This window comes from Cibotium barometz, chromosome 6 (assembly GCF_041138505.1).
Source record: "Cibotium barometz isolate CiBa-2024 chromosome 6, ASM4113850v1, whole genome shotgun sequence".
NCBI classification, from domain to species: Eukaryota; Viridiplantae; Streptophyta; class Polypodiopsida; order Cyatheales; family Cibotiaceae; genus Cibotium; species Cibotium barometz.
Genome location: NC_141051.1, coordinates 43,897,407 through 43,911,309, shown reverse-complemented (window position 1 = coordinate 43,911,309; position 13,903 = coordinate 43,897,407). Strand labels below are relative to the sequence as shown.

Sequence of the window (13,903 nt, the reverse complement as noted above, 5' to 3'; positions counted from 1 at the left end):
CGTCATCCTAGTTAGCTCAGCTCGTGGCTCGGTGGGGACAGCCAAGCCCACGGCTGTCATGGTTGGGAGGTGAGTCAGGCCTGCACTCCCTTGTTTGTTTGTTCGTTTGTTTGCAGGTTTCGAGTCTCGTACCGAGAACGATCACGAGGAGATCCGTGGGGTTTTGACAGCAGGCGCCTAGGGCTGATGGTCTGAATTGCTGTGTTTAGGGTACAGATGGACTGAACTGCTGCGTTAGAGACTGTGTAACTGCTGGCTACTGAATGGACTGCATGAAGGGGCTGCGTTAAGCTGCAAGGAAGGCTGAAAGCACAAACACAAGCTCCAAAGGCAGGGAATAGTCTAGGCTGAAGGTGGGGAATGCTCGTGGTGCTGAGGATGAAGGCGCCTAGCTCATTGTAGACTGAATGAATGTCTAAGCCCTATGCAAGCCTATTTATACTAACTAGGGCCTGGTCAAGTTGGTTGGTCATTTATTTAATAAAGTTTATGTTTATAAATGACAATAAATGCTAAATAAATACCATAAAATATGGAAAAAATACCAGATAAATCCTAGTAAATTCCCTAAGGCTTCTGGGATGTTCTAAATGATGCACATGCATATGAATGCATATTATGCAGGATGCAGAATGCTTTCTGATGCAAATCCTAAGGCTTCTACTGACTCTAAATGCATGAATGATTCTCTCCAAGTGGGTTAAGGGACTTGATTGAGTGACTGACCTGCTAAGGCTGAGGAATGACCTACGTAGCTCGTGCCTGACTTATCCTGGGCTGAGGATATACAATGGGATCACGACGTATGACAAATATCATCCTACTGGGTTCTAATAATATACAAATGTTGCACTGCTGATGATGAGCCAGTTTGTCACCATGCACTGAGTGCAGAGTGCATGTGACATTCCCTCCTGCTTAGCTTGGCAGTAGGTTCATGGCTTCCAAGTAGTCCGCCAACAACTAGGGGTACTCTTGAAAGAACTCCTCGTCTAGCCATACGGCTTCGTGGGTACCTCGATCTTGGAATTTCGTATAGAACTGATGTATCCTTCGATCGGAACCATGCTTCCAACGATGAAGAAGGATCTGCTCGGGCTCAATGACTTCTACTTCGTCTACCACGTCTGGCTGCTGTTCATCTGAAACATCAAACACTTTTGGACCAACATATGGTTTTAGCCAAGAAACATGGAAAACATAATGCATTGTCCAACTGGTAGGCAACTTTAACTTCATGGAGACATCACTTAACTTCTTGACTATAAGGAAAGGTCCAAAACTATGGAATGAAAGCTTGGGACAACGTTTGTTCACTTGTTTCAATATCTTTCATGATGCGCTGAGAGACCCAATCCCCTTCCTGGAAGTGGATATCTCGTCTAAACTTACTTGCCTGTTTGTGAATTGAATAATGGCCAGGCTCAAAATTGAGGGCCAAACTGGGTTGAGTACCAAACTTTGCGGAATCTGTCAGAATTGGTGCAGCGGAAGCTTAACACACGCATTGAGCGAGAGAGAGAAGTTGACGCAGAGAGAGAGAGAGAGAGAAAAGTTGACGAACAGCTTGAACTTTAGCAATGAATAGATGATAATTACAATGGGTGGGCATGGGTATTTATACCCTCACAATGGAAATGGCCGACTCATGTAGCATAAATTAAATAATAACTTATGCCCTTTGTTACTACTCGTTTCCACATGAGATACTACTTTTAACACCCTCTCTGTAGCTCATAGTGGGCATAGATGAGGAAACCAAGTCGATGTAGATGCAACCATGGACACCTCAGTACTGGCCGGATACCAAGTACACCTAGGAAAATGCACCAAACAACCTGTCTCCTCAAGGAATGCCATCTTGAGCTTCAGCTGCCACATAGAATAATGAATTGCAGACAACTCCACATCCATGATCCTCCATTCGTTGAACTGAGAACACACACGTCCAAAAGATCTCCTGAACATTGAACTATCGACACATGACGCCCAAAATTCTCTGACAATGAACTAGGAACTCATCCCGTCCATAATGTTACCACAATGAACTGTAAACAAAAGCACGTCCATAGTGTTGTCAAGCCATTCTTCTCGCCAGATGCATGTGCATTGAACTCCGTCACACGGTTCCAATACACCTATTTGAGAGCTCAGAATAGCCCTCTCTTCCACTCACGTGCCTCTCTCTGGCTGAAGCATGTGGTGGAACTATTATACAACTAGAATGCAGAATCCTTAGCCAATGTGGCTTGGACCACATAAGCTCGATTATGGAATTCCAATTCCTTTCTAGTATCACTGTCACGATTGTCTGCCTTCTGTCTTCCTCTAGCTTGGAATGTTTGCTCCGAATCTTCCACTGAGTTGGATGCATACACTTTACCTTGGGACATTAATATTGTCTCATCATCTTCTTTGGAGACTATATCATGTTCCTGAAGAAGCTTTCTAAAGATCAAAGCAGCCACCTGTAGACTGGATAACATGATGAATGTTGTGTGGTTCATAGCCAATAGCTCATAATGGATGATCTTTGCGTTCATTGGATATGACTCTAGGATCAAATCCCTATGCGCAAAATCCATTCCATCAAGCTTGTTGTCTTGTTTGATGACCTCGGAGGTGAGCGATGGAAGCTCGATGAATGACTTCTTGGGATTAGAGCACCTTAGGGAAGCTAATGCATAAGCAGAAGTAAGGGCCTCATTGCCGATCCAGCTAAGCACATTGCTACCATAGCGATTGAAAGGGTGGCATTCCCAAGCGCCAGTAGCCTTGTCCTGCCGGCGCACAAGCTCCTGCTCTGCTGTTCTCGTGAGCTTCTCTGCCAGGCCACACAGAGAGCATGCCCGAATGCGCATAGCTCGCTCTCTTAGCCTCTCCTCCAGCGCCCTCCTTATCGTACTCTTTCCATCAAAGTGCTCTTTACAGCCGTGCACCAGCCTGGCCATACTCAGCAGAAACAAAAAAAATGCTACACGCGAGCTGCCCTCTTCTTTTGCAAGAGCCTAGCGCTTGACTCGAGCTGGCGCTCCCGTTGAGCCGACTCCACGCTCCACGCGAACTGGTGGTCCTGGCGCTCTGTCCTCCTCGCGAAGAGCACCCGTCACGTTCTGCCTCCTGCACAGCCTGTGCGCTTGCTCTGCGCTCTTCTCTTCCGTGCCAAGGTCACGAGCTTTCCAGCTGAGAAAACGCAGCCCTTTGCCTTCCTTCTCCTTCTGCTCCTTGCGTACAGCCGAGGATCAAGAGCTCAGCTCTGATACCATGTCAGAATTGGTGCAGCGGAAGCTTAACACACGCAGTGAGCGAGAGAGAGAAGTTGACGCAGAGAGAGAGAGAGAGAAAAGTTGACGAACAGCTTGAACTTTAGCAATGAATAGATGATAATTACAATGGGTGGGCATGGGTATTTATACCCTCACAATGGAAATGGCCGACTCATGTAGCATAAATTAAATAATAACTTATGCCCTTTGTTACTACTTGTTTCCACATGAGATACTACTTTTAACAGAATCGACATACTGATCTTTTATGCTATTTAAGTCTTTTCTAGGGATGTTGAGAATGGTAGACTCCTGGATGTTGGTCTTTCTACTAAGAACATCTGCTCTACTGGGTTATACTGACCAGGGATGTACTTGATCATTCCTCCAACTTGGTGGAAGAGCTGATCCTGTCTAGTGTGCTGATCACTTCATTGGGCACTTGGCATCGTCGGGAGCCACTGAAGTGCTTGGTGGTCTGTGGTGACTGTGAAAATGTGTCCACAAGGAACAGTTTTCAAATGTTTAAGAACTGACTGTTTGCTGTTTTAGCTTGCCCTTGAAAGTCTTGGAAAGACGAGGGAAACTTGCTAGGAGGTTCTGCTAACTGTAGGATACTGGGTGGGAGATCATCCTTAAAAATGTCTGAATGAGAAAGGAGATCTGCCAACTGAGGGACTGAAGATGATGAGACAACGGTTATCGATGAGATAGAAGCTGTTTGAGTATAAATCAATGCTCCTTCTGCTCCCTTGCACATAGCTCGTCGGGCCTGGAGTGAGAAATCATAGGAATGCCAAGAATGCTTCTATCCCCCCGAATCATGACAGGCTCAGGAAAACCTTTAGAGATGATAAAGATATCCTGCCCCCAATTGGGAATAGGTTCATACTGATGAAACCACTGGATTCCTAAGATCATGTCACATCCCAAAATAGGAGAGAGAATGAAATCTCGCTGGAATGAGGCCTTTTGAACTTGAAAAGAAAATTGTTGTGCTTGTTGAGAGATGTGGGTGCGGAGACCAGGTGTAAACCCGTCTACCTCCAAATGATAGGGCACTAAGGTACAGCTCATGGTGGTAGCCAATTGGAGAGAGATGACGTCCTCAGAACTGCCCATGTCAAAAAGGATTATGAACTGTCGGCCCTTGGCAGAGTCATAAGCTCGGATCAGGCTTTTCTGTGTGGTTGTTGCCTCACCCTCCTGCTTAGCATCAAGTACCACGGATGGCATGGAATGCATAGAAGGTAAGATCTGAACCGCATTGGTGGTAGCAGGCGGGTCTGGAGGAGCGGGGGATACTGCGGCAACTGTGGCAGAAGGCTCTTTGGAGGCTTGCTCCGCTTGCCTTTTTGGACAATCTTTCTTACCATGCCCAATGGTATGACAGAAAAAACATGGAGGAAGATAGCCTCCAGTGATGCCGGCGTGAGCCTTTTCCTCAGGGGTTTTGTTAGGCTTGGATTTCTTACCCCCTGAACTAGAGCTAGGACTGTTGTCTGTCATAGTGTCTTTAGAAGACGAATTACCCTTCCCCTGTTGGGGTTTGGTACTGGACTGTGATGACTGCTTGGGCTTGCCCCTGTTCATCTTGAGTTCTTCATTCTGAGCGAGAGTCAGAGCCCGGTCATATGTACTGGGTTCAAAGTTACGAACTGTGAACCGAATGTTAGAGTCCAATCTACGAATGAATTGCACCATCTTAGCCTGCGCAGATAACCCTAACTGCTGTGCTAAAGCAATAACCTTACTAGAAAACTGAAGCACTGGGGATCCGTTCTGTCTGAGTCCATAGAACTCATCTGCCAGACCGGTCATGTACTGGGGTGGGAGAAATCTGGTCTTTAGGTCATGGACAAAGATGTCCCAGTCAAAGGCTGTGACACCTGTGGCCTGGTCTGTATGAATACTAGACCAATGCTGCCACCAAGTGACTGCCTCACCAGTGATATGGGGAGCCGCTAAGTGGACTTTATCTTGGGGGGTCTGTGATCCTAGCTAATGGAAAATGAGCATTAAACTGATGAATAAATTGATTAACTGCTGAATGATCACACTTACCATCATACTTACTGAAGTTTGGTTGACTGCGAATGATGGTGGTTGATGCTGCTGCGGATTGCGGGCTGGTGACACCTATGGCTGGGGATACTGAGGAGAGCTCTTGGGGGGTCTGTGATCCTAGCTAATGGAAAATGAGCATTAAACTGATGAATAAATTGATTAACTGCTGAATGATCACACTTACCATCATACTTACTGAAGTTTGGTTGACTGCGAATGATGGTGGTTGATGCTGCTGCGGATTGCGGGCTGGTGACACCTATGGCTGGGGATACTGAGGAGAGCTGCTGATACCTCAAGTGTATGGCCTCCTTTGTTAGAAGTCATCTCCTGTCTTTACTGAGACACCAGGGCCTCTGTTGTGGGTGTGCCCGCCCTTGTAGGTGTTGTTCTCATTTTTCCTCACTCCCCGTATTTTTCCCCCATTTTTCCTATTTTTTCTGTGGCTTGGGTGGCAGTCCTGTGGTGGCAGGAGGACCTTGATCTTGGCCGACTGCATCTGTGTATATGCTGGAGGTGGCCGACTGTCTTGCACAGGTCGTGGACCTTCTTGATGCTGGCCGACACCCCTGCTATTGGCCGATTGTACACGTCAGCAAGTCGTGGAGTATTTGGTCCTGTCGGCTGCCTATGAACAGGGACTGCTGTTTGGGGGCCATATAAAATGGCCCCACAGCCCCTTGCCACTTTGTATCATTATTCGGGATCTTTTTGTGTATATAGAGCAGAGTTACACGCCTCTATCTCTCTCCCTCTCTTGTGCTATTTTTCTGCACTGCGTTTGCTCTGGTGTTTCCAGTTTTTGTCATCATCTCCGCTGCGTATTCTGACATGGTATCAGAGCCCTAGGCTCTTGATAGTTCTTGGGATTTGTGTGAGCAAGAGGGGGATTGTTGTGTTGCTGATTGGTGGACTGTTCGGGAAGAGGAGAAGCAAGAGGACGGCGGGCTGATTTGCTGGATAGCCACTTGCAGTTGTAAGTTCTTCTTTGTTCCCACCCACCCACCCTTTTTCAGATTACATCCCCGCAATGGCAGATTTGTTAGAGATGGCTGAGAGGCTGTGAAGATCCCTACACTCCCCACGTTCTCGGTGGACCGTCAGTTGGACGGGAACAACTACGGCATATGGAAGGTTATGATGGAATCTGTTCTTGCTGATTTCATTGTTGTTGGGGTTCCACGGCTGGAAGTATAGGAAGGCGAGTTATCGTCGATTCGTAAGGACCGGGAGGCATAGACACAGTTGTCGGATCGTGTCAACGCCAGGGTCCGTTCATTTATCTTCCTCAATTGCACACCGCAGGTAATCAATCATGTAAAGCATATGACGCTGGCCAGAGGTATATGGTAGCATTTGGCTTCTCTTTATAATAGGGTATTGCCCATGAAGAGGATTTCCTTGGAAGTACAGATGCGGGTTATGAGCCCTGCAAAGTTGTCGACGATGCGGGAGCATATTAACAAGCTGCTGGCTCTTCAGCAAGAAGTTCTCCAGGTTGGGAAGGAGATATCGTCAGAGGACGTGGCCATAACGTTGCTGTCGCATTTGCCCTCTCAGTACTCAGCATTTTACTCGTCTTTGATTACCAGTGGCAGGATCAGTACCATCACGTGGGAGGAGCTTGTGCCCATGTATGGTCTTGGACCAGGAGGAACGATTCACGAACCCTCCACAGGGCGGAGGTTCGGAGGCCTTAACTGGCCAACGGTCGAAAGGCCGTAAGACGAGCAAAGGGAAGGCTTCATCGGAGAAGTCTTCTGAGAAGAAGTTCGATGCTGACCACGAGAATCTAAAGGCAGAGAGGACCTGTAATGATTGTGGCGAGAAAGGCCACTATTGGAGGTAGTGTCCCAAGCGGAAGACCGAGAAGGGTGAAGATTCCTCAACAGCAATCATGAAGACTCCGGCTTTTGTGCACTTGGAGGTGATGGACACCGATGTTTCATTTTCTTCAAGTAGGGAGGAGGTTGGAGGACTCTCTACAACGGATACTCAGGTGTGGATTCTAGACAGCGGTGCTTCCAGGCACATGACTCCTTCGTGCTCGGCTTTATAGGATCTCTGTAGGTATTCTGGTCACATTCTTACTGGGGATACATCCACTATCCCAGTTCACAGTGAGGGCAGGTTGGAGATAGTTCCCAATGGTAGAGGGAGGAAGCATTCCTCCCAGGTGTTGTATGTTTCATCACTTGGTTTTCATTTGTTGTCAGTGCATCAGGTTTGCAAGACTGGCGTACAGGTGGAGTTTGATGAGCATTTTGTTGCTCTCCGGGACAAAGCAACAGGCCAGGTAGTGTGGGAAGGTGGAGTGGAGAATGGAGTTTACAAGCTTTCAGCACTCTCTCTCTCCCAGGTCCTCAGTTTTGTGATGAGTGGCAATCTGGTAGTGGCCACTTAAGTGTGGATACACTACAGGTGCAGGCTTTCCCAGACCAGATGGTGGATAGCTTGCCAGTTGTTGATGGCAGCAGTTTTGGCAGGAACTTTCCCGTACTGATGTTGGTGGTTCTTGTGTTCGTCAGTCAGAGGAAACTTTAAAGGTGACCTATGCTCTGATGTCTCGTAGCATTCGGGACAAAGAAACTCCTGTAGATGAGGATGTTCTTTCCATGGGGACCTCTCGGAAAGCCAGGCAGGTGGTAGTTGATTACTTGCAGAAGGAGGTGGTTGTTGCACAATCTCCAGGCTTAGTGGTCCCGGATTCAGAGGGGGTGGTTGACAGGTTTCAGAAGGCCTTGCGTGGTCTTCAGCAGGTTTCCAGGACTTGGCTTTCCACCGTAATAACAGGTGTTGATTCTTGTGAGCAGTGTGATGCCTCTTTGACTCGGAAGAAGCAAAATGGTTCATTGATTTGGTTGATGGACACCAGATTGGACGTGAGCTTCCTGATGAGGCTGTTGAGCTCATGGTTGCAGATGACACGTTGGGAGGCAAGATTGCGTATCTTGCGGTTTCTACAGCATGCGAAGGATCATGGACTCTTTTACACAGGAGGGGGATTGATGGATGGAGTTCAACTCCACGGTTGGAGTGACTCAGATTGGGGAGGAGATCCAGACACGAGGAGATCTACTTCAGGCTCAGGAGCAGTTTTATGGAGCAATAAGAGGCAGTCATCTTTTGCCTTGTCGTCGACAGAGGCAGAGTACCGGACTGCTTGTGGTGCTGCTTGTGAGGTGGTGAGGTTGCAGAGGTTACATGGCAAGATTGGGCTTCCACTGGAGGAACCCACGGTCATCTAGAGGCACTTTGTTCGTGAACAGATCGTTGCTGATGACATCTTGCTAGAGTTCTGCTCGACGGAGGACAGTACGGTGGACCTCTTCACGAAGTTGCTATCTCAGGATTTGCTCAGGCGGCACCCTAGCTCCATGTGGTTGGTTTCACAGCCAGGAGCTGAGAGGGGGTGTTATAAGTCATCTCCTATCTTTATTGAGACACCAGGGCCTCTATTGTGGGTGTGCCCGCCCTTGTAGGTGTTGTTCTCATTTTTCCTCACTCCCCATATTTTTCCTATTTTTTTTGTGGCTTGGGTGGCAGTCTTGTGGTGGCAGGAGGACCTTGATCTTGGCCGACTGCATCTCTGTATATGCTGGAGGTGGCCGACTGTCTTGCACAGGTCGAGGACCTTCTTGATGCTGGCCGACACCCCTGCTGCTGGCCGACTGTACACGTCTGTAGGTCGTGGAGTATTTGGTCCTGTCGGTTGCCTATGAACATGCCGACTGCTGTTTGGGGGCCATATAAAATGGCCCGACAGCCCCTTGCCACTTTGTATCATTACTCGGGATCTTCTTTGTGTATATAGAGCAGAGTTACACGCCTCTATCTCTCTCCCTCTCTTGTGCTGTTTTTCTGCACTGCGTTTGCTCTGGTGTTTCCAGCTTTTGTCATCATCTCCGCTGCGTATTCTGACATCCTTTTCCTGTTTGTGCTCGAGTAACATACGTTCTCGATCAAGCTCACGTTGGTGTTCCCGAGCGGCGAGTTCAACCTGTCGCCGATCTTTGTCGATCCTGTGTTGGGCTTCCTCATAGTCCCGTCTTTCTGCTTTTTCTTCTTTCCCTCGGGCCTCATTCTCTCTCCTTTGTTGTTCTATCTGAAAGAAGAGGGAGATGTAGTCGGGTGCTGTTGGAGGCGGAGGAGGACGTGCAGCTAAAGCCTCCAACAGTTGGAGACGCTCCATGAGCAGCTGGTTCTGAGCTCTAAGAAGAGCTATGGTGTCTTCTATAGGCCGAAGAACATGGTCTCCTTCGGGGGAGACGTCTTCCGGCTGATGAGTACTCTCTTCTGTAGACATGATGCTGAAGTCGGTGGTCGTGCCGGAACGCAATCTAACCATCTAAGGAGGCCTCCATGCTAGGATACGGTGTGTGTGGACAATTTGAATCTGATACCAATGTAATATGCAGCGGAAGTCTTCGTATTGGAGGATCCTGTCACACAAATTCTCACACCGTCTTCTGTATCCTGAGTTTCGTGAGTTTAGCAATCCACTTTAATACTTCAAACTTTAAAGAGATGAGAGAGAGATATATGAGAACTGTACACCAGATTGGGTCCCGAATTATCCACTGAAGGGCCCCCTATCCCGATAACGAGATAGTATTTGCTTTATTACTTTAGAGAGAATGACTGTGGATTGTAGATAAGCCAAACGCAAGATCTCGGAGGATCGGAAGCCTGGCTGAACTGTACATGGCTGTAGAAACACCTCAATGAACTGATCTCGAGCCTATGCACTCTTCCCAAGGGCATGAGGAAGGGCTGCACACCTGAGGCTGAGAAAGGATTGCGGTGGACTGTTCTAAGCTATGTAACTATGCTGTAAATGCTTATGAATGATATGTTACCTTCACCAGATGACTGTTGCATGTATGGATGATGCACAGAAGGCAGAATATTGTTGTAGAACTGATGCTGGACTGAAAACGCAGACTGTAGACTGAAACACACTGCTGTACTGTTGTAGATCTGCAAACGCAGGCCTGGAGGGGACTGAATGGCTGCTGGTGGTGTTATGTGCTCAAACGCAGACTGTAATCTGCTGTCCTGGGGCCTGGCAGGGTACTGTATGCAGGCGCCTGAGGGTTGATGGTCTGAATTGCTGTGTTTAGGGTACAGATGGACTGAACTGCTTTAGAGACTATGTAACTGCTGGCTACTGAATGGTCTGCATGAAGGGGCTGCGTTAAGCTGCAAGGAAGGCTGAAAGCACAAACACAAGCTCCAAAGGCAGGGAACAGTCTAGGCTGAAGGCGGGGAATGCTCGTGGTGCTGAGGATGAAGGTGCCTAGCTCACTGTAGATTGAATGAATGTCTAAGCCCTATGCAAGCCTATTTATACTAACTAGGGGCTGGTCAAGTTGGCTGGTCATTTATTTAATAAAGTTTATGTTTATAAATGACAATAAATGCTAAATAAATACCATAAAATATGAAAAAATACCAGATAAATCCTAGTAAATTCCCTAAGGCTTCTGGGATGTTCTAAATGATGCACAGGCATATGAATGCATATTATGCAAGATGCAGAGTGCTTTCTGATGCAATTCCTAAGGCTTCTACTGACTCTAAATGCATGAATGGTTCTCTCCAAGTGGGTTAAGGGACTTGATTGAGTGACTGACCTGCTAAGGCTGAGGAATGACCTACGTAGCTCGTGCCTGACTAATCCTGGACTGAGGATATACAATGGGGTCACGGCGTACGACAAATATCATCCTATTGGGTTCTAATAATATACAAATGTTGCACTGCTGATGATGAGCCAGTTTGTCACCATGCATTGAGTGCAGAGTGCATGTGACAATTTGGAACCCCATCCGGTACATTGTGCCCTCTAGAAAGCTCTAATCAACTCTATCATAATCTTTCTCAAAGTCTAGAAGGAGCACAATGAGGTCCTGTTGCCGTATCTTGGTTGAAGCTGTCGCCTCCCAGAAAGTGAAGATGTTGTCTAGAATGCTCCGATCCTGAACAAAACCTGTCTGAGTGTCATGTATAAGTTAGGGAGGAAAGGCTAAAGTCTCCGGTTAATGGCCTTGGCCAAAATCTTGTAGGCGGTCTCAAGGAGGGTGTTGGGTCTCCATTGTTGGATTTCCAATCTGTCACCACCCTCCTTAGGAATCAAGTGAATCAAACCCTCTGAAAGCTTGTCTTATAATCTCATTGAAGGCTGCTCAAAGGCCGCCTTCCATGAGATCCCAGTGGCGAAGAAAGAAGGAAACTGGAAGCCCGTCCGCCCCCGGGCATTTGCCCCTAGGAAGAGCCGTCAATGCCTCCACCAGTTCCTCTGCTGTGAAGGGACTCAATATGAAGGCGAGAGAGCGGGGGGAACCACTTCTCTCATGTGCCGCCAGACCCTCTCTTGCGCGTCCACCACTTGTGACGATAATGGGGCACCCGTGAGGAGGGATCTGAAAAAATCCGTGGCAATGGCTCTCACATGGGGGGGGTCACAAAAATTGCTTTCCTGTTGAGGAAATGTAATTCTTTCACAAGGATCCCCTCAATAGCTTACGGCAAAACGAGAAAGCTCAGAGTTGTTAAAAGAGAAGACCCATCCCTGATTTAGTTTTCTTGTCCTCCTTAAGAGAATTGGAAAATGTTAAAGCCAAGCATGCAAAATTCAAATTCTCGTCACTCCTAAGCAACAATGCTGGCAAAGGAGGCGGCCATAGAATCATGAGTTGACCATAGTTCTTGAAACTTGGTGTTGGCAAGGTCCCAACCCCGTTTTTGGCAGGGAGGAGCTGTTGCCAACCCTGTTGAGACGTTTGGATCCCAACCTACTAGCTGACCCTTTTCAACTTGCATAACGACATGGTGTTGGGATCTGTGTTTGTTTGACATGGGTGATGGGTCCCAAAAAAATCTGGAGTAAAATCAAGTTGCAATGCATAATATAGTTACACGTACCTCCTTTGTTGATCAACTAATCAATAGTTATTCCTATGTTTCACTGTTTGAATGCTTTTGGGTATTGCATTTTTCATGTGCAGGGTCAAATGATGCAGATGACGATGATGGCGCATCCCAAGCTTAATGAAGAGCTTCAATATTTGAACAAAGAAAATTCTGTCTTGAGGTGGATCCTAGTCAAGAATAAAGGAACAAAGTGGCTGCCATCTGACATGCAATTTGTACAATTTGGGGATCAAGATGCTTAGATTGTGGAGCAGAGGAAGTGCAAAGGTTCTGAGTTTCTTGGCCTAGGAAAAGGAGCATTGTGGCTACTAGTAGGTAAGAGAATTCTTTTTGTTCCATGGTTTGTGCATCAGTAGATAGGATATACTAAAAGACACGCCCTTTTGAACTTTCATACTTGAAACACATGTTTGAGAGAAATTGTTCGGAGATGCTGTTGCTGTGGCATGGACATTGTTTGTGTGCCAACAATTGCTGTTTCTATTGTTGCTAGTTAGATCTGTATTAAGCACACTTTCAATGAATTGTTAATAAGAACTTTATTCCATTCAATGTGATTGAAGACCTCTATTCCGCCCTGTCTGATGGAGATGTGCAGCTTGTTGGTGAAGGTTTTCATAGGCTTTAGCATTACGCCCTACCAGAGGGGTTGAGTCGATTCTCTTAAAGTTGTCTAGTGAAAAATTAAGTTGAAAATAGTGGTTATAGGCCTGTGCTGAAAAAGTAAGTTCATGGCCCCCTGGTTTACTCTTAAATGCCAAACAATGATATTCACTTACACTCCATAATCACAAGACCACATGGCACTTAGGTATAACTAAGCGCCATTTAACAAGCAGTGGGCAAATGTCTAGGTCACTGGTTTCATGGAATACTCTATTGATGGGGAAGCAACAGTGCCTTTCCAAAGGTACGTGTCGCATGTGCACCATCGCGAACCTGGTTGAATATCATTTTATGATGGTCAAAGAAGTTAATAAAAACTTGCTTAATACTCTGTTTCATAAAGTTCAGGCATCACTCTACATTGCTAGAATTTGATGTGAACCAAAAAAGTCAACTGGTCTCATATTTATTTGAGTTTGTCTCCTCAAAAATCAGTATCTGTGAATGTGAGGTATTGTTTGTTGAAAGCATGTAGTGTGTTTGAATGAGACATGTCATGTATTTGAACCAGGTGCTCGATCTTGAGGAGGTTGAGGGACACCGTTGTGGTTTAGGCTTTCCAACCACATATGACTGTTTTGTAGGGTATTATTGAGAAGGTATTGTGGGAAGGTCTTGATGGATCTCAAGTTTAGTGGGTGAGCTCTCAATGGAGACGACGAGACGAGAGCTGCTTAACGTCGACTTATTGATCTAGAGAGACCAATTGACGGAGAGACTTGAACCCAGGTGGGTACATGTCATCCCAAGGGCAATTACACTAGCCAATCTACCACACTTGGGTGATGGAAAGGTAGTGCGAATTGTCCTCTTTTACCCACACACCCACACGAGACGAGAGCTGTGTAACGTCGACTTATTGATCTAGAGAGACATGGCTTGAGCATCATGATTGGGTGACACTATTACATCTCAATAGTGTGACACGGCTTAATTTGCATGGCAAAGTCATGGATGCTTGTCCTTTC

At 46.7% G+C, this 13,903-nt stretch overlaps 1 protein-coding gene across 1 annotated transcript in view; it reads left to right on the top strand.

The window, feature by feature from the left end:
- Nucleotides 1-12,821, top strand: part of LOC147637784 (uncharacterized) — a 47,749-nt gene extending 34,928 nt beyond the window's left edge. Inside the window, exon 2 of the mRNA XM_086799620.1 lies at nt 12,344-12,821. Coding sequence (XP_086655746.1) covers nt 12,344-12,511 — 168 coding nt within the window. The 3' untranslated portion in view covers nt 12,512-12,821. The remainder of the gene's footprint in view (nt 1-12,343) is intronic.
- The last annotated feature ends 1,082 nt before the right edge of the window (nt 12,822-13,903 follow it).